Below are 19,368 nucleotides of genomic sequence, written 5' to 3' on the forward strand. Positions count from 1 at the left end.
ACCCTCTCCCACTACCCACCTGACCCTCTGCAATCCAATTAGATGCACCAGTGGCTGGATTTACGGACGCGCTGTGACTACCAAGCACAAACTGCAGTCTCACTCTCCTCCCCCTCTGTCTCTTTTCCTGCTCTCTTTCCCACCTCTTGTCTCCGTCTCTCTTGTTCTCTCTGCATCTTATCTGCCTCCCCCTGTTCCGCTTTCATTCAGGTTACTTACCCATCTCCTCCTCACTCCTGCCGCTGTGTCTTTCTCCTCCCTCTCTTCCTCTCTTCCTCGCTTGTCGCTGCTGCTCTAGCCGCCTCACCCTACATCCCTCCCTTCCTACCAAAGCTCCCTCCCTCCTCCTTCTCCTCCTCCTTTGGAGATCTTCAAAGCTTCCCAGCACACACTTGCACATAGCATAACACACTCCTCTCCTGTGTGGGAAAAACATGTCAGCTATTCTGGACCTGGACCAGATTGCATGCGCTGGAAATGGAGTGGTGAGTGACAAATTGTCTTGCCTGACATGACACACCTGGCTTGGTCCTTGCAGCAGCACGGAGGTTCTGGTTCAGATCAGGGGTGCTGTTGTGTGATTTCTCCAAAGGCAGGGTGACAGTAGTTACCTACAGGAAGGGAGTAGCTAGTGGAGTCTTTCCTGGCTTGCTTGTTGGGGCTTTTTCTCTTTGAGCAGCTGCTGGGATGGGGTGAACATTTGTTCAGTGTGTCTTTGTGCGTGCGTGTGCATTCACCTACAGTTCACACAGTGCCCATGTGTGCAGTCTGCACTCTGTACAGTCAACATGCTCAGGGTGCAGTGGTGCATTTAAATGTGATGATATGAAAGATTCATGTGTTTGGTGTTCAAGTGTCTTTGAATTTGCAAATGCCACAACCTGCGGATGTGTGCTTGTCAGTATGTGGGTGTCCATCAATAAGGTGTCATTATGTCTCGGATGTGTTGGTTTGTGTGTATCCATGACTGCAGGGATATATGTTTTGCCCAGTGATTAGTGAATGACTGTGGATGTTGCATAGTGCATGCATTGTGTTCTTCGTTCTGTTATGACACAAAACCGGGAGAGAGGTCACTCACCCTTCACACACACTGTGGCAACAACACACCAAAATCACTGTAGCAGGTCCTTCCCTTCCCTGCAGAGACCTTGAGTTTATAGTTTCAACCCACTGCTTCGATGACACACACACACTGTGTGTGCGCTGCAGGTGGGGAGGGCTGTGTTTGTATCAGAAATGGATCAGGATGGCATGTATGTGGGATGATCCCATTGGAGAATATGCACAGGATATATGGATGTGTCTGTATGCGTCTGCTTGTGTGCACTTAAGTCATTTACTGGCTGTTGGTGTTTCTGCCCTGTAATGCTGCTCTCCAGGATGATTTATGCCTTCCCTAGCAGGGCGGGGAAAATGAGGAAGAGCGATTGATAACCATGGGATTGCGGGAAGAGAATCAGCATGACATAGTGCTCTTTTTTTTTGACCTAATCCCATCTCTCTCACCCTTTTCCTTTGTAACCAAAAAATGAGTCCTTACCCCTCCTATAGTACCAAGAAACCTCCTGAAACCCTTTTCCTCAAAGCACAAACCTCTACTCAGTCAGTATTCGTATCCCACCCACAACCCCGAAACACCTGCACACACTTTTTGTCCATCTCCTCGCCACCATGAATGTACAAAAGGGGAAATGGTTGACGCCATTGCAGTACTCTCCTTCTTTTTCCCCTCTAGCTGTCCAGACTAGCAGCCCCGCCCCACGCCTGTGTTCATGTCATGCTTCTGTGTGTACATACATAAGCCCAAACATGCGTGTGCAAAAAGGAATGATGGGAGGCAGGGCTCCCAGATCAATGTACCTTTTGAACTGTGCCAAGACCTAAATGGACAGATGAAAGACACTCTCCCTTACTCCCTCTCCACAGCCCCCTCTTTCATTATTCTCCATCTTTGTTGTGTTAGGACGTAGCTCTAAAAACATGATAGATTAAAGTGATGCGTCCCTTCTGTTTTAAGGCACATCCTTCTTTTATACATACAGGACTGCCCCTGTCTTCTCTCTTTTTCTCCTGTCTCTGTCACCACTTGCTTTCACGCTCTATTTCCTTCCATCCGCTTCCAGAATCTATCTCTTGTTCCATCTTTCTCATCTTCATTCCCTGTTTCCCTCCCATATTTCTTCCACATTTTCATTTCCCATCACCGGTGGGATGTAAACGCCTGCTTTTCCTGGCTCATGCACAGCACACACATACATACACACATGGCAGAAGGCAGCATTTGAAACAAAGTCTATTTGCCTTGTGTCTTAGAGCAAAGCCTCCTTTTCTACACTGAGTGTCCTTGACTCTGTCCTTGTCTAAAAATGAAAATCCTGCTGCAACACAGCCATGGAGAAAGTTACCTTTTAATCAGTAACAGTTTGTTCTACAACCCCACCAGACTGAGGTTGGACAATCATTTCATTACCAGTGAAAAGGCCTAAGATGAGTAAAGGCTTCCAAGAGACTTTCTTCAAGGTTTGTTTCATCTCAGAAAGAGAGGTTATAGTCAGTAGCTCTATATTGTAGCGCAGTATCGCCAGCAGACAGCCAGCCAGGACTGCTTTATGTGAATAGTTTTCATGTTTTGTGCGACAGGCTAATCTGTGTACCAGCTCCCACTCATCTGAAAACATCCCATTGCGTTGCTGACAGGATGAGCAGTCTTCCTGTTGTGTTGTTGTCCATTATAGACTGCAGTTACAAATTACTGCAGCCTTGTCCTTGAGAATTAACCTTCATCTCATCTGAAGAGACTGTGACACATATCCATCAACCTAGAAGAGATCCAGTAGCAAAAACAGCAGTGTACAGTCAGTCGCACCCCCTCTTGGTCTGTCAGCCGTAACCTGTGTCTCTCTTCTGCTCGGGCTCACTCTTTTTATAATTGATGACCAGTGGGCCTTGAGACTCAGCAAGAGGATGGGCCCCGCCTGCCGTTCTGTGCAGTACACACACACACACACACACACACACACACACACACACACACACGCATGTTGCTACGTCATGAACAGTGTTATTTGCAGCTCCGAATCACGCTGACCTTGGGAAGTGTGTGTGTGGGAAGACTGGAAACTGGCTTTGTCACTTTTTGTATAGTTTACCATTTCTCTTTATCCCACACACTCTTTGAATTTCATCAACATGATTTAGAGACTGATCGTTTTTGCTGTGTCATCTTTTGACTAATTTCCCCACTAATCTTTCTCACATTTCTGCATCTACCAGTCCAATTAAGTGTCAGCTGGAATTTTCTTTAAGCTATTCAATGCGTTTCCTTTGCAGAAACACTGTGTGTGCAGCACTAACCTGGAGCTTGTCAGTGTCTGATAGAGAATGAAATTCTAATTCTAAAGTGATAGAGTAGCTGGTCTGAGCTCTTTGAATTTTAATGGGTCCTCCTGCAAAGACGCTCAGCTAAAGCAAATGATGGTGGCGGTTTTGCAGAGTCATACTTGTGAAAGCGCTGTGAGTTCCAGACCCTAAGACAAAAACACTATTTTCCCAGTTTAACAGACTGTTTGTGCAGACAGCCCATTCAGTGCTTTGTTTGTCTAAGGGCACAGGGGGATGTGTGGAGGAGGCAAGAAGAGCATGCTTCACATTACTAATTGTAGATATAAACCCTAAACACTGTGTTGGTCAGTGGGTGTTCTTTTAAGGGCATTTGTGTTTCCTTGTCAAAGATTTCATCTATCAGTATAAAAAATGTAGCTGATATGTGGCTTTTGTTGAAATCACAGATAATCTCTAGCTTTGTGCATTGCAGCAATAACATTCCTTTTAAAGAGAAAAATCTCATACAATATTATTTCTCTAATGCTCAAAATGGTAAACAAGAGTTCTCAGTCAAACAGTGTTAAAATGTGTTTCTTCAGCTAGTACATGCACTGTAGTGTCTTCCTCTGTGCCTTAAGACAAAAAATAATGTTTGGTGACATTCCTTCATTATAATGAACATAGACAGTGTAGTTCATCCTGCGACTGCATGTCCTGTGTCTAGTGATTATGTGTGTCACACTGATATTACTGAGCATGCTCAAAGATGTGTCTCTGTTTATATTTCTTTACTAGCGTGACCAGCTGAAAGGAACAAACAGTAATGGCTATGTTCATTATAATGAAGGAATATGGCATCCAAAGACAGCATTATATGCATTATATCTTTTTTTATATGAAAGCCATATATATAAGAGTTATCTCTGTCTTATGTGTAAGTTTTTTCTCTTTACTTGCATCATTGGTCCTGAATTCTTTTTTCCTGTGTTTGACTGCAGGAGCATGACATTGAGACTCCACATGGCGTTCTCCATGTGACAATGAGAGGCGTTCCCAAGGGCAACAGACCCGTCATCCTCACCTATCACGACATCGGCCTCAACCGTGAGTCAGCCTAAAATAGGCTCATCAATATTCAATGTCCTTGCGTTGATAAAACTGTTTTGCTTTAGCCTCTGCATGTCTGCTCAGGTCCTCGACAGTTTTTTTTTTTTTAAATTCCTGACAGTTTTAGTTCCTGAAATTTCACATTTTGTGTCCGCAACTTTGCACCTTTCTAGACAAGTCGTGCTTCAACACCCTGTTCAACTATGAGGACATGCAGGAGATCACCCAGCACTTTGCTGTGGTTCATGTGGACGCTCCCGGCCAGCAGGAGGCCGCCCCTCCCTTCCCCAGCGGGTGAATGTCAGGCTGGTTTTGCAAGTGCTGATAAATAGGAGCACAATTATTTCAGGAGCTGCATTGGATAGAATATAAGTGAGCTAGTAGTTAATTTGCTAATGAAAGCGCATTCATTGTCTAATCCATTAGTCAAGTATTTCCTCCAGTATTCAAATATATGATCATCTCATTTCCTCTGATTAACTCAGCCACATAGAATCAAAGCTTTCCTTACTACTTGCATAGACTCACATGCGTCATGTATCTCCAGGTATCGTTACCCGACCATGGACGAGTTGGCTGAGATGCTGCCCTCTGTGATGACTCAGCTGAAGTAAGTGGCCCTCTGTTGATAGCTGATCAGGATGTGATGAATGTTCATGTACCGACTATTTATCTGCAGTCCCACAGTAACCGGTGGTTTCTCTATAGGGTCAACAGCGTGATCGGCATCGGCGTGGGAGCGGGAGCGTACATCCTCACCCGCTTTGCAGTGAGTTCGCAGCAGGACCACAGCGTCCACACTGTCACCCCTCTTTATTTTTCTATTCTTCTTTTCTGTCTGGCCTGTAATAATTGAAGGTTTTCCGGCCACAGAGCTTGTTACACTGAACATTAAAGCCTCCAATCGAGCCCACACAGGGCATCGGGTTGCTCTACAGTCTGCTGCATATGCTGCCATTCCCCAGATGATGAATTACCTTGGTGATTCGTCTCCTTTTCAGTTGCTTTTGCCTTGTTTCCACACTCGCAGTGGAGCTAAAATAAGCACAAACTAGCAGAGAGATCCAGAAGTGATGGAGAGCTGTGAAGAAGCATTGAAAGATTAATAATGAAAAGAGAAGAGGTTAACAGGATGCAGAGATTAGGAATTCTTACACTGGGCTCTCTGTGGAGAGTCTGTTCTTGTTTTGAATTAATGAGGAAAAATTGATTCTGAAATGCATTTGCTTTAACTGGCTTGGAACGAATTGTGTTTACCCATGATAGATTTACAGCAGCTGTTGCTGCACTGGATTTGCATCTTGTTGAAAGCAGCATCCGCAGCATTCCCTCGACATTGGAGCGAGATGGATCTTAGATTTCCCCAGACATCCTCTTTCTGTCTTCAGGCGATTCCAAAACTGTAGCCTTTAATTTGGAAGCTGAGAATTCCATCTTTGTTGTTTCATGTCACCAAATTCACAGACACACTTTACCTTCATGTTTTATCAATATCTGTGTTGTATTGTAATTTTACACGAGTGAAAGTTATCGTCTTAAAACTGTTAGGGTACCACAACATAGGAAATACAAGAAAAACCAATATACAGATACCAAAAATCATACTGTTTGCACAGTGCACTGACATGTATCCTTTCCTTCACAGCTGAACAACCCCACCCTCGTGGAGGGGCTGGTTCTGATCAATGTTGATCCGTGTGCTGAAGGCTGGATTGACTGGGCTGCTTCAAAGGTCAGTGTCACCACTGCACCACTGACCTGGAAAAGTAATATTTCATTGAGCAGGTGCTGAAATATCCTCTGCAGGCATGTTTCAAGATATAAGAAAATACCCACCTTTGAATTTACTGGTTAAAAATCCTTAAAATGACACCAATGAGGCATCTCCCTCCTCACTGAAAAATACAGAATATATGAATATGCAGGTTTTTTTCTAATATCTAAAGGTTAACTGCTGGATACACAATACTGCCTGTACTACTGAAAATATGCCCTTAATGTATGTGCAGTGCCGTCACAAATCAATGTACAATCACTCACCTTAAGCTTAGATTTCAGGCAAGCTCAGAAACATTCTGCTTCTTGCAGTCTTCCAGTGTCAAACTCTAAATGTATATCATTCATACATCATTGACAGGATCTTTAAATAATGAACCATCCATTTCAGTTCAGTTTTATAGCCTTATGTTAGGTTATTATTAATGAAGCATTCTGGTGTTAAAGCCTCCTTTCTACCCTGACAATACTATTTCTTTTTCTGCTTAGATGCTTATAAATTTTGGACCTAATGGCATTAGAAGCACAAGTTGGGCACGAATCCTGTGTTAATTTGCTGTTTCGGGGTTCAGCGCACTTCAAAGTTAACCAAAACTAAGCTTCAGATTATACTGAGCAAAATTGTCTGCACCACGCTGAGACTTCTGGTGTTTGTTCATTTTAAACGGTTTCATTTAAAGTGGAATAATTGGCTTCAGGTACAGGATACAGTGGGTCACAGTACTGTACTCTACTGTAATACTTTGTACTGTACGTTGTTGTGCTGCTCTGCTACATTGTTGGAATAGAACATTCCTCGCCGTGTTAGTGTTACACTCAGTCATGGAGCCAAAGGAGTTTGATATGACCTTTGTCCCATATGTATTTAAAACAACACTTTCATGCTCTCTTCGCATTATTTGTTAATATTTGACTCCAACTTCCACATTTAAAACCGCAAACTAAGCAATTTCTTTTGTTTGCCAAGATTTTTTGGCATTTCACATGTATCGAATAGCAACTGGAAATATTTAAAGGCGAGAGGTGAGGATTATATAACATGCACGTTCCCCAGCCAAAGTTAATCCAGTGACTGTGAGTTTATAGTAATATGCTTTTAACTCTCTGAACCCCCAACAAGTCTCTGGGCATTTTCTGCTCTGTGTCTCATTCACAACTATAGCTAGAAGCAGAACAAACTCAAAAATGCCATATATAGTTCCTTAGAGCATAAAAAAGGAAATGCAAAATCTTATGTCTTTGATTTTACAAAAATTTACAAAACATAGAATTAACATGTACAACAATTTCCCAAGCACCCACAGATGCTACCAATCCTAGAATAAAACAGTAATTCAACATACAGTTGATATTACTTAAATTTTTAATTAGTTTCCTTACTTGTGTCCTATCTGCTCTGTGTAAACACAGCCTCCAGTTCAGCGTAACTTCTCTGTTAAATCCCTGAATTTTTGTCACATCACTGTTGGTCAGAGCGAAGTCATTAGTAGATTCTTGGTTGTACTGAGAAGGGCAGATTTTTTTTATTTTAATTTTTTTATAGAATCTGGTTACTGCAAATGGTTTACTTTTTGTGAGTTTCTGAAATTGACTTGTAGAATAAAGTGACTGTGATTAAATACCATAAACTTAAGCTTAGATTTGGTTCAGTTTCATTCAAAGACTGGATAGTTTAAATCTGTCGATTCTCAGCTTTGACACCATCACTCTGATAACATTTGTTATTTGGGCAATTTTATGAAGATAACATGCTTTTAAAACCCACTGGTGGGTTCTGTGGTTCAGAGGATTACCCAGTAAGTAACCAGGAAGGCTAATCATTTACAGTTTTTAAAACCTAAACATGGCTTTGGTTTTGAATTACCAAAATGTAGTATTATGTCTATCTGCACTACATCACAGGACAGGCATTGCCATGTAGCCAGAACCATAATGTTAAGATTCCTAAGTCGTCTCAGCTGCTTGTTTTGTGTCTTCTAAAAGTCCTTACTTACTTTTCTACTGTGCAGCTGTCTGGATGGACCAGTAACTTGGTGGATATTGTCATGGCTCACCACTTCAGCACCGTGAGTTTCTCTTACAGCACTTTACTCTCCTGTGCTGTTCCTTCGTGCTGATGACCTCTGTCATTCACAGTGTGAAACAGCAGAAGAACCTCAGGAGACTTTTCTTGATTTCCCTTGATAGCTTTCCTTCATCTCACTCTTATAACAGACTCTTGCTAATTACGTTATTTCTCTCCTCCTGGATACAGACTGGCAGATTGTAACATATACATGACACGGTTTAATAACCATACCGTACAAACACACCGAACAGCTTGTCTGGATTATCGGTGCAAATGTAAACAGTTCCCTGACATTTTAATACATGCTACTTACCTGCACTTTGTATAAAGCCTATCTCTTATTTATTCTTTATTTCTGGTTCTTTAAGTAGAATAAAGATGTCCTATTTGAATCAGATTGAATGTTTTCTGCTCTACAGGATGAGCTGACGGACAACCAGGAGCTGATCCAGACCTACCGCCTCCACATTGCCCAAGACATCAACCAGGACAACTTGGCCCTCTTCTGTGGCTCCTACCAATAGTACCATACGTTACATGATTAGCTAGCATTTTTCCTTGTTTATTGTGTTTTTTATTGGGCACAGCTACGGCATGTAAATTTATTTCCCAGTATGCCAGACCTCAAGGGCATAATAACAACACCTGAATTGCTCAGAAAATTGCAGCCAGATAATATTGCTTCAGTTCCTCTAACAAATCATAATTTGTCGCCCGCTGCAGCCGTCGAGACCTTGAGATCGAGAGGCCAGTCGTAGGTCTGAATGAGGACACAGTCAACACACTAACGTACGTTTTAAGACTAAGATGAAGCAAATACACATTTCTCTCTGAGTGCATTCTGTGATTTATGAATATTTACTCCTCATATATTCCAGGTGCCCTGCTTTGCTGGTGGTTGGTGACACATCACCTGCTGTGGAGGCTGTGGTAAGTCACGCTCCATCATCTCAGTTACCTAAGAAGCTTTGGGACAGAGTAGTTAAGCCAAAGAACAACGGTTGTTATTTATCTGTCTTTTGTTGCTCAGTATTTACTTCTCTTTGATGTTTCAGGTTGAGTGCAATTCCAGGTTAAATCCCACCAAGACTACATTGCTAAAGGTGAAGCTTCTGCAATACATTTTCTAATGTGTATAAACTCACATTTTGACTGCAATGAGGATTTATTAATGAGATTGATAATATCCCTCTAGATGGCTGACTGTGGAGGCTTGCCCCAGGTTGTGCAGGTGAGTTTTTATTTCTTAAAAACATGATATCAAGCAATTTTCTGGTCAAAATAATCTATTTACATTTATTGTTTATTTCTTTACAGCCAGGGAAACTTGCTGAGGCATTCAAGTACTTTGTTCAGGGCATGGGCTACAGTAAGTAAACATGTTTCTTTTTATGTGAGTAAACACATCTAAATATAGAGTAAAACTGGTTCAAACTAGTCGACTCAGTAGTCAGTGTCCAAGAGTTGTTTACAGACTAATGCCGCTTTGGGTTGACGTGTTTGTGGTCCAGGTTTATCTTTGCTCCTCGCTGAATTTCCTGTTGACGTGAGTGCAATGACAAAAGTTACTTAAATGAGGATTGTTTTCACTGCAGCCTGCTATGAACGGTTGCTAAAGACCCCTGCTGATGGGGTTTGGACTGTGGCCAGCAGTGCATGAAAAGAAACAGTTTTTTGTCAGCCTGGTCACGGAGAGGCAGCCTGTGCGGCTCAATGGATGCTAACACCATTTCCTCTCTGCTCTTTGCAGTGTGTGGCAGCCACAACCCTCAGTAGGTGAGGTGTACGTGCTTCCAGCATGACTGAAATGACAGTGGCACTCGATGTGCTGAACAGCAATGTGCTTTCTGTTCAGTCAGGAGTGGGCGTTGAAAATTACCCTTTGTGTTATTTTTTTTGTTTTGTTGGGGGTTTTTTTGTGCCTGGTGTGCTTTTATTTTCTATCCAGAACTGTTTAATGATGCGGTCTCTTTTTACAGAGACTAAAGGTGCATAGTTAAACAGGCCTCCAGGTTTTACAGTCATTCATTTGCAAAGAAAAAATACAAAGACATCACTGTCAGACAATCCTGAAGTGTTGTGCACCAACCAGACTCTGATCCATGGATGGAGGGAGTCGTGAATATAGGTTTGCTTGCTCCAGCCATACAGATGAAGTCTGTTTGTGTGTGTATTTCTTTAATGCTGAATCTCTTTTGCTCTCTCTCTTGTTCCCAAACCCTTCACTGTGGGAGGCACTCTCGGGTGCAGCTAGTATGTCAGTGCCTCAGTGTTGCTTTAAAGGCCACCAAGTCCCCCTGTTGACTAAATGCCACTGTAGGATTAGAACAGATTAAAAAGAGTGTTTTCATGCAGAGAAAGTGTGGAAAATAAATTTTAACACCTCAGCATGTTTCTGAAAGCTGCTTTTCCCTCATTAACACGTTGCCACGGTGTGAAATGCAAACGGGAAACAGCCAAAGACTACAGGAAGTAAACAATCTAGTTTCCACACATGTTTTCTAACCTGTCCTCAACAACCTCAAAGCTGTGAGAAAGTTTTAATCAGATATACAGTGAGGTGGGGTAAAGCAACATACAATCTACCTTCTCAACACATCTCCCTTTCTCCTTTCTTTCCCTCTTTAACCATTGCTTGCAGTTCCCTATGTTCTTCTCAGTCACTTGAGCAACGAATCAGGTACCAGATTCTTAAACAGCTGCCAGACAAGGAGGCTTTGAACCCACTGGCCCCGTAACACTACAGCGGATGAATGTCAATGTATGCAGAGATTTCTCCAGAGATCACTGTTTGATATTTCCAACAGCAGCTCAGATTGGTGGATACAGTCAGTAACACACACCCTGAGATCTCCTTTGCATACTTTGACCACATTCATCTCCCTGTAGGAGTTTAGTTTCTTCTGTTAGCATGGATTCTGTCCTCAGTGTCCTATTTTGCTGCATGACCTGCTGCTGTTGCTTCATGTCAGTTCAGTTGGATTGCAAATGCTGTATTCTGCTGTTGTATTGCTTTCATTATTTCTTTCAGTAGATGCATTCAGCAGTTTTCTGTCAAACGTTTCTTTAATTTGATTAGTCTCCATGTTTGAGAACTGTTTGCATGGTAAGCACTTTGTTTTTCTGTAGTCTTATCTGGGTATCTGTACTCCACCCACTGAGCCTGTGTGCTGTGTGACTGGAATATCAACGCCTGTTTCTCTGTTTCAGTGCCGTCAGCAGGAATGACTCGTCTGGCTCGCTCTCGTACCACCTCCTCTTCCAGCATCACCTCCATGGACAGCAGTCGCAGCCGCAACAACCTCAACAGTCTGCTGGAGGGCAGCGCCACCGGGGCCCTGGACAGCCAGGCCGGGCCCCAGACCATGGAGGTCTCCTGCTAAACCCCACTGTGTCCCTGCACTCTCCCATAGTAACTTATGTGCCCTCTGCCCTCTCTGTCTCTCTCTCTCTCTCTCTCTCTCTCTCTTACCCCCCTCTCTCTTTCTCTCTCCTGAGCAACTCATTGCCAGGAGAATCTGTAATGACCTATGTGATTAGAAAGGAGGATGTATTGAATATATTAACAGATGCATATTATAAAATATTATATTAAGTACACTGTCAAAGTGACATTCCTATCGGAAACCATAGCTGCATTCAGATGTGTTGTATATTCCAATGGTTAAACCATATCATTGACCATGTGACTCAACTGTCCAACCTTGTATTTATTTTTTTTCACATTGTCTTCGTTTTGAATGTCTTCACATGCTGTAGAAACCCTCCATGTGTTCAAAATAACATTTTTTAAAAACTCTTAACATGTGGGCTACATTGATTGTGAGTCATTATATCTTTGTTTTTATTTCCAAACCTGCTGCAATGCGAATTAGTCACAAAGTCTACAGAAAGATCACTAAATCTACAGTTGCAGCAGAAATAGAACTGCAGCACACACTTAAAATGTTGACATGATGGTACGTGGAATTAGCATTGCATACTGTAGCACACTAAGCAAAATCCTTGTAGAGAGTTGCTCTTGAACATTCGGTTGTGTCTCACCTCATAATGCATTCATTTGCTTTGGATTATTTTTTGTAATTGAACTCACCATCTCCTTTGTTTTTTTTCTGCTTTGTGTTGATGTTTTCATTCAGTTGAATAGATTATTCAGTGATGTTTTAACAAACTTTAACAAGTGGGATCGGATGTGAAAAGTATGAGTCTCCTCACACGGGGCCCAAGTGGTGCTTCTCACTGTCTGCTGATTCAGCTCATTTATATTACTACTGAATAAAGCTACAAGATGAGAACATGTCCAGTGTTTTTAATTTATCAATACATTGCCAATAAGTGCAACAACTACATCTAATGCACTAGACTGAATGACAGAAAGAGAAAGTACGTTTCAGGGTGGCGAGCGCTTGTGTTAGTGGAAAAGTGAGGTGACTGTGGTGAGTTAGTTTCCAACCACACTGGTTCTTATTTCCTCAGCCGGCTATAACTGCTGTTGTCAGAAATAAGGTTATCTATATTTAGCACACAGAAAAAAAAAACAAAGATCAGCTGTTTTGCAAATGTGATAAGATTATCTTCCAACCAATAAGATGCACAAAATGTCATGAAGTGTTACTGTGGGAATCATATCAGTCACTGAGGCTTCTCTTACAGCATCATTCTGTTTTCCACTGTGCAACACGGCAGAGAAGTTAACCTCTCTAACAAGTTAGAGAGGTGGAAACTAAAATATCTGTACCAGCATAATGTAACGTCATGTAGCAGTCCTCTGATCAGAATTATTAGCCCAGCTGGAGTGAACTCCCGTATACTGTGTCCAAGCCGATGTGTGCTAAAATCAAAAGTATTTAACACGATACGCCTGCGTTTCAAACATGATCAAACATGCAGCGTGACAATTTTCAGTATTTGGTGAACCAATTTTAGAAAGATAAGCCATAACAGTGTGGAATGATTTAATTCTTGATTAAATGTTCCTTCCATCTGCGCTAACAGGCTGCCGTGGTGATTCAGCACCAATCTGATCTGTTCTTGTTTTACTGTTTCCATTCACAGCAGAGTTGCTCTTTTGCTTCTCAAGAAGCACATCTGATATCACTTTCTGACTTCACAGTACATCTGATTAGAGACCGGAGCTCATTTCTTAGACAAAACACAATAATCCTGTGGGTTGTTTTCTTGCCATTTCAAGTGTTCATGAATGAATATGCATTAGGACTGCACAGTTGGCAATAAATAAATGATTCATTATGAAAATCAGTTGTTAATTTTCTTTAACCTTTCACATCCAGTTGATTCACATATACAAAAAGCACTTACTGCCAGCCGGAGTCACTACTGCTCTGTTTCGTTGACTCTGCAGTGTCAACATGATGGATGACTGCTGATAAATCATGGCAGCAGTAGGCTGGCACGGCAACCTTCATTATTCTGCAGAGGTTTGATCTTAGCTTTTAACATTGTAACACAAGGAATAAGAATGAGAGCACTGGGCTGATAAGGAAAATGTGGTCACTGATTTCCACTAATCAGACAGGCCTATGAATGCAGTTTGTCCAGTGTACTTATATTTAAACATTGACTGACGCCATGACATGAAATCACTACTTCAACCCACAACATTGCACCACAAGTTGCCTGTACATGTGCACGTAAATGCTGCTTACGTACATGTACAGTTCATTCCATAAACAAGTGATGCACTTCTGGCTCCACTTTGAAAAACAGCCCTGTCTGTGAGCGATCAGCGCGTCTTGATCTGAGTCAGGATGTCACAGTGTTGAGCGTCACAGGAAGCTGCAGCTGGGTGACACACAAAAAGGCCACGCGGGAGGCCTCCTCTCTTCACTCAGCCCATTCTAAGAACAGCTGCAACAACACTGATGGGAACAGATCAGAGGAGGGAACATAGTCACTCTGATCGATCAGCAGGCCTGAGTGGAAACCTGATCTATCACACGTATAACAGGCCCATCATGTGTGTGTGCTGAAGGCAGACGGGCATTTTTCATCAAGAAGACTTGGAATTTACTCGCTGCTGTGAGGGGAATTTATCTAACTACTCGTGCAGAATACTGTTTCCTGGTTTTTCAAACAAAAAGTGAAGGAGGTGAGTAAGTCACTTCTTTTTTTCATTTTTTAGGTGACTTTCTACCTCCAGGATATTAGAAACACATTGTCTCATAAGTTTTATTACATACAATATTAACTCTCATCACTCAGAAATAACCATGCACTAAAAATAAACAGAGAAATGAGTTACTGGTTCATATTTTGTGAACATTATTTAAGATATTTGTCATTATTTCTGCTGTTACTGAGAAAAAAAATGTCTGCTTCATTAGATTTGGATTTTTCTGCTCTCGTTGGGAGTATATCTTATTCCTGGCATGCATGTTGTGTGGAAATTTAACACAGGATATTGAAGCCGCTTGTTGTGGTTAGGTGTCTTCCTGTATCATCAAGGTCTTGTTGCCTGGTTGCTAAATAATATACTGCACCTGTGAGTCAGTTAACTGATAGTTACTGATCAGTTATAGTCATAATGTCATAACTGGAGGAAGATTAAATTATGAGAATTAGTTGTTGAAGAGCTTTTAATACAGATAATATTCTAATTATGCCTCACATGTCTTATCTCTCTCTCTGTTCTTTTTTTCTTCTTTTAAAGCCACAGGAGACGTTTTAAATCAACAAGAAACCAAAGAACATGGGGACCTGCCCCACTAGATGTCGATCGAACCGGACTATCCTTGAAAATCCACGTGAATCTGAGTCTCCAGGTAGGTTCAATCCCAAGAGACTGATACATAAATAAATTCAAACCAATGAAAAAGTAATTTCCATTGTCTCCTCCTTTCTCTCTGCAGACCTCCAGGAAAGCATGATTGTGTCTCTCCATGACTACCCTTCATTTGGACACAGAGAGCTGGCCATGTGCATCGGGGAAAGACTCACCGTCATATCAGAGTAAGAGCTACAGCTACTGCTTCACCTTCACCTGCGGTTTCATCTAGAGAGACACATTTAGTCATGACGGCTTGTTTTTGTTTTTGTCAAACAGCGATGGTGATTTCATGATGGTGAGATCCACAACAACAGGCCGTGAGATCTACATCCCCACCAATTATACAGCCAAAGTGACTCACAGGTGAGTTCACTTCAGGAGGACGTGCTTTGAGTCATTGCTGATGTGAGAAAGCAGAGGAGTTGTACTAAAGTGCAGAAGAACTGAAAGAAGGGGGGTTCCCTGTGGAGTGGGAGTGGTCTCTGTGTAGGGGAACTTTACCTCATTGGAGACAGATGTTTGGAACTCTCCAGTGACTCGATCAGCCTCTGCCTTTTGTAGTTTCAGTCCTCCTCCGGTGGCGAAATGTGCTCTGATGTTGTTCCAGCAGATGTTCCAAACTTGAAGACAAATGCCAAATATATTTTCAGTTTTGTCAGCATGACGCTCTTTTGTTTTATTGTGCCGCTGCTCTGAACGTGTGAATCTTTGTTTTGTGCAGGTGGCTGTTCTCAGGCATCAGCAGGTACAAGGCGGTGGAGCTGCTCATGCATCCTGATAACCAAAGCGGAGCCTTCTTGATCCGGGAGTCAGAGACAAGCAGAGGTTAGAGAAGTTTTCATTTCAAATTGAAAAACTGCATCAGTTTCAAATTGCATCATAAAAGATTCAATCCAAACCCAACCTGTGTTGTTAAGTGATTATATACAAATGCATTTAAATACTACAGTTTTGAGGCATTGACAGTTTAGTTGAGCATTTCTATCGTACACTATTTTATACTTAACTGTATTTCAGAGGTGTTACTGATCTGTCAGTACTAGAGTTCAACATTAAAATACAATGTATGCACTGATGCATCCATATTAACAATCTATCAATATAATATATAATAATTTATCAGTCGCAAAGTGCAGTTTCTTTTGCAAAATCTTTTACTTTTTAAACATGCATACATCAGAATCAGAAATACTTTATTGATCCTAGAGGAGAAAATTGCATATACAGTTGCTGAAATCTAAGCATTATAAAAAAAATATAAGATAAACATAAGTACAAAAAAAGTCCTACTAAAAAAAAATTACAATAATAAGTCAAAAAATCTAAGCAATAAACACTAAAACATTTACAGTGTATTAGGAAAATAAAAATATGAGTAGAAATTGTAATAAATGTTAATATAGTGATAATCGTGTTATATGCATGCTGTATTTTTACTCTCTGAATGAAGGATTTGCATTGTGCAGTACTGTAGTACAAGTAAATGATTAGAATATCTCTTCAACCTCTGAGCCCAGCATTGCAATAATACTATGTGTGTGTTTGTTGGACGAGATAATTAACATTTGAATGCAAGTTCTGCTATTTAAACAAAAGTGTAGATTACATTGTGTTAAAGGCAATCATTTAATTTGCCTTGAATTATGCTCAAACTGAGTAATGAATGTGAATGCAAACTTAAGAATCAACACCAGCGTATTCCAACTGTTTTTGTGTCTGTCTTCAGATTGCTACTCGCTGTCTGTCCTGAGGAGAACCAGCTCTTCGTACCAGGACTGTGTGAGGCACTACCGCATCTCTATCCTCCCCAACGGCTGGTTCTATATATCTCCAAGACTCACATTCTCCTGTCTGCATCAGCTGGTGGAACACTACTCAGGTTTGTGCCGAGGTTGCGACCCTCTTGTCTTAAATGAACGCACCAAAGACTGACACTAAAAGGCTCCCTCCTTCTACAGAATCTGCAGATGGATTGTGTTGTCGGCTCACGGTGCCTTGCTTCATCCAGGGTTTAGACAACGCTAGAGAGGCCAGGCCTGTTCCAACGACTATCAGGAGGCCCACCATCAACTGGAAGGACATTAGCAGGTGTGGCAGACTCTCTGTAGCTTTGCTTCTACTCATGACTGCCACAAGATGTCACTGTGTTGCTCAGTTTTAGATTTATTTATTTTTTTGGCACTGCATAAGCACCTGGCAGCCCAGGCTTAGTGAAGCTTATCATTTTCAGCTTTTGTTGACACTGTGTCCCAAAAACTCCACAGTATTGTGCGGTGCTGAGTGCTGAGTAAACTGGTTAGATGAGTGTGTAAACACCAGCAGATATGCCAACAGATAAGACTGTGGTTGCACTGGGGAGGTGCCAGGTGTGACTGTATGTAACTAACACAGAGTAGGCTGGATTCAGCTATTTACTACAAAGCAGCTTCTGTCCCTGTTTACACGTTAGTTTATATGTTTCAAGACAATGCAGACATGTTTGGGACCTTTTGACTAAAGCTAAATTGTAGCACATCCTAAATTGTAATGGTAACTTACTCATTCAGATCCTTCCTCCGTCCTCTCCAGGTCAGCGATCTTAAGAAGGAAGAGATCGGAGTCAGACAACTGTCTGGTGAGCGAGGGTCTGAGGGAGGCCATCAGCTCCTACCTCCAAATGACAGAAGACAACAGCTGGGACACCTGAGGAAACACAATGGGTTGGTCTGAGAAAATAAAGTCAGACAGATAGACTGGATTCAGATACTGTCCTGTCTCAGCTGCTGCTCGGGCAAGCCACTGCTAGAGGTCGTCTGCAGGCCCAAATATAACGTCTGTGGGCTGCCCTGGAGGAGCAGGAGGGCTCAGACACTACACTGTTCAGAGATATGACAGCCTGTGTCAGCTAGAGGACTGTCTTGTGTGTCCAAAGAGGCATGCAGGTGAGGTGTGAGCTGAAAACTTAAAGTCAATGAGACATTTACTCTCATATGAATGTTTTCTTTTAATTTATAATCTAATATTTACATGCAGTTTGAATGTACTATTATGTGGTAATATTGTTGTAATATTGTCATGATTTTGTTATTGGAACCCAATGAAATATGTTACCTTTGTGTTAAATGTGCAAAATATACAAGCATAATCTCACAAAGAAAAGCTCTGGTCTGCATTTTCTTGAAATTGTCCTGAAGGAGGTGTCCTTCAAACACTGGTGTTCATAAAAGGGAATAAAAATAAAAGAGGGGCGAAAGAAAATGATGTCATAAAATATCAAAGTCCAGGGTATTAAAATGAGTTTGAAATATAAAAGGCCTTTATTTCAGTAGGCTACAGACAATAAAAACACTCCAACATGTACCAGCTTGTGCCTCTTTGAGGGTCAGACTCACATTCACACAATGGAACAGATTATAGCCGCAATCATCGCAGGTTGTGCAACACTGAGTACCTGCATTATTTTCTCTCTCTGGCCTCCAGGGGCGTCACATGACAAACACCACACAGAGAAATGCTGAACCAAGGCCCTCTCACTGGATGTAAAAACAGTTTACCAGTTAAGGATGTTGCACAAGTACATCGACATCATTTAGTAAGGAGAAGCTGGTATCTGATTGCCTGTGGTGCTAGTGTGAGATTACATACGGTTAGAGCTATCAGAATCTTTAAATGTTAAATGGAATAACGTGTTTCAAACAACAGCTGACTGCATAGAACTATACCGAAGAGAATATAATATTAATATATATCATATATATATTAGTATTTCTTTTTGTGAGAGTGTACAATGTGTTACGTTTTTTAATTATCTAACCATCACCTAATGACAAAGATTTACTGATCGCAATGCTTCTATTTCCCACTATTGCTACATAAACTACAACACTACTGTTAGGGTATAAACTAGGGTAAAATCCCTACTGGGGTAACAAGCCCCTTCAGTATAATTCCCTTTCTAACCACTACACATAATCAGTTTTCATTTCAGGTCTGTTCTTGAAAGCAAGCCACCTGCTAATGTTAAAATAGAACTAAATCAGTTTTAATGATATGAAGAAATCGAAACATGATTCTGAGGTAGGTTGGTGCAACATTTTGAAGTGCAAAAAGAACCTCTGTCTGTATATATTTACACATATCTTTACTGTTTATATGAGATTCATAGAGAAGTCCCTCCATTAGTTCGAGCAAAAAAACACAAATACTTTCTTTATCGTATGTGAAAGCATCAGAGCAACCCTTTTGTGAAGCTAATGCCAACGCTACTCTGGATACAACTGTGATCACTGCTGCTGCTAAGGCTGCTATAATGACCGCTTTTCCA

The 19,368-nt window shown here is 41.4% G+C and overlaps 2 protein-coding genes across 5 annotated transcripts in view; both read left to right on the forward strand.

The window, feature by feature from the left end:
- Positions 1-12,577, forward strand: part of ndrg3a (ndrg family member 3a) — a 33,104-nt gene extending 20,527 nt beyond the window's left edge. Inside the window, exons 1-15 of one of the 4 annotated variants that reach the window (XM_023269508.3) lie at positions 85-485; positions 4,326-4,431; positions 4,608-4,728; positions 4,982-5,044; positions 5,143-5,203; positions 6,080-6,166; positions 8,220-8,276; positions 8,698-8,801; positions 9,002-9,067; positions 9,157-9,208; positions 9,334-9,381; positions 9,474-9,509; positions 9,596-9,647; positions 10,920-10,958; positions 11,489-12,577. In XM_023269508.3, the coding sequence (XP_023125276.1) occupies positions 435-485; positions 4,326-4,431; positions 4,608-4,728; positions 4,982-5,044; positions 5,143-5,203; positions 6,080-6,166; positions 8,220-8,276; positions 8,698-8,801; positions 9,002-9,067; positions 9,157-9,208; positions 9,334-9,381; positions 9,474-9,509; positions 9,596-9,647; positions 10,920-10,958; positions 11,489-11,661 (1,116 nt within the window). In that variant the 5' untranslated portion in view covers positions 85-434 and the 3' untranslated portion in view covers positions 11,662-12,577. Of the gene's footprint in view, positions 1-84; positions 486-4,325; positions 4,432-4,607; positions 4,729-4,981; positions 5,045-5,142; positions 5,204-6,079; positions 6,167-8,219; positions 8,277-8,697; positions 8,802-9,001; positions 9,068-9,156; positions 9,209-9,333; positions 9,382-9,473; positions 9,510-9,595; positions 9,648-10,028; positions 10,055-10,919; positions 10,959-11,488 lie in introns of those variants that run through there. The other 3 variants (XM_023269506.3, XM_035947802.2, XM_023269507.3) reach the window with 3 other exon arrangements.
- A 1,541-nt stretch (positions 12,578-14,118) lies between these two features.
- LOC111568059 (src-like-adapter 2) lies at positions 14,119-18,310 on the forward strand. The gene is made up of 8 exons (XM_023269528.3): positions 14,119-14,387; positions 14,949-15,060; positions 15,148-15,247; positions 15,342-15,428; positions 15,787-15,890; positions 16,792-16,944; positions 17,024-17,153; positions 17,634-18,310. The coding sequence occupies exons 2-8, from the start codon at positions 14,988-14,990 to the stop codon at positions 17,749-17,751; spliced, it is 765 nt and encodes a 254-aa protein (XP_023125296.2). The 5' UTR covers positions 14,119-14,387; positions 14,949-14,987; the 3' UTR covers positions 17,752-18,310.
- Positions 18,311-19,368: the final 1,058 nt, after the last annotated feature.

This window comes from Amphiprion ocellaris, chromosome 5 (assembly GCF_022539595.1).
Source record: "Amphiprion ocellaris isolate individual 3 ecotype Okinawa chromosome 5, ASM2253959v1, whole genome shotgun sequence".
Lineage (NCBI taxonomy): Eukaryota > Metazoa > Chordata > Actinopteri > Pomacentridae > Amphiprion > Amphiprion ocellaris.

Bases quoted from the DNA above. Each gene is read 5' to 3' on its own strand.
- LOC111568059 (XM_023269528.3), top strand. From the start codon at position 14,988: ATGGGGACCTGCCCCACTAGATGTCGATCGAACCGGACTATCCTTGAA. The intron at 15,248-15,341 runs GTAAGAGCTACA...TTTGTCAAACAG, and splicing joins AGACTCACCGTCATATCAGA to CGATGGTGATTTCATGATGG. The intron at 17,154-17,633 runs GTGTGGCAGACT...CGTCCTCTCCAG, and splicing joins AACTGGAAGGACATTAGCAG to GTCAGCGATCTTAAGAAGGA.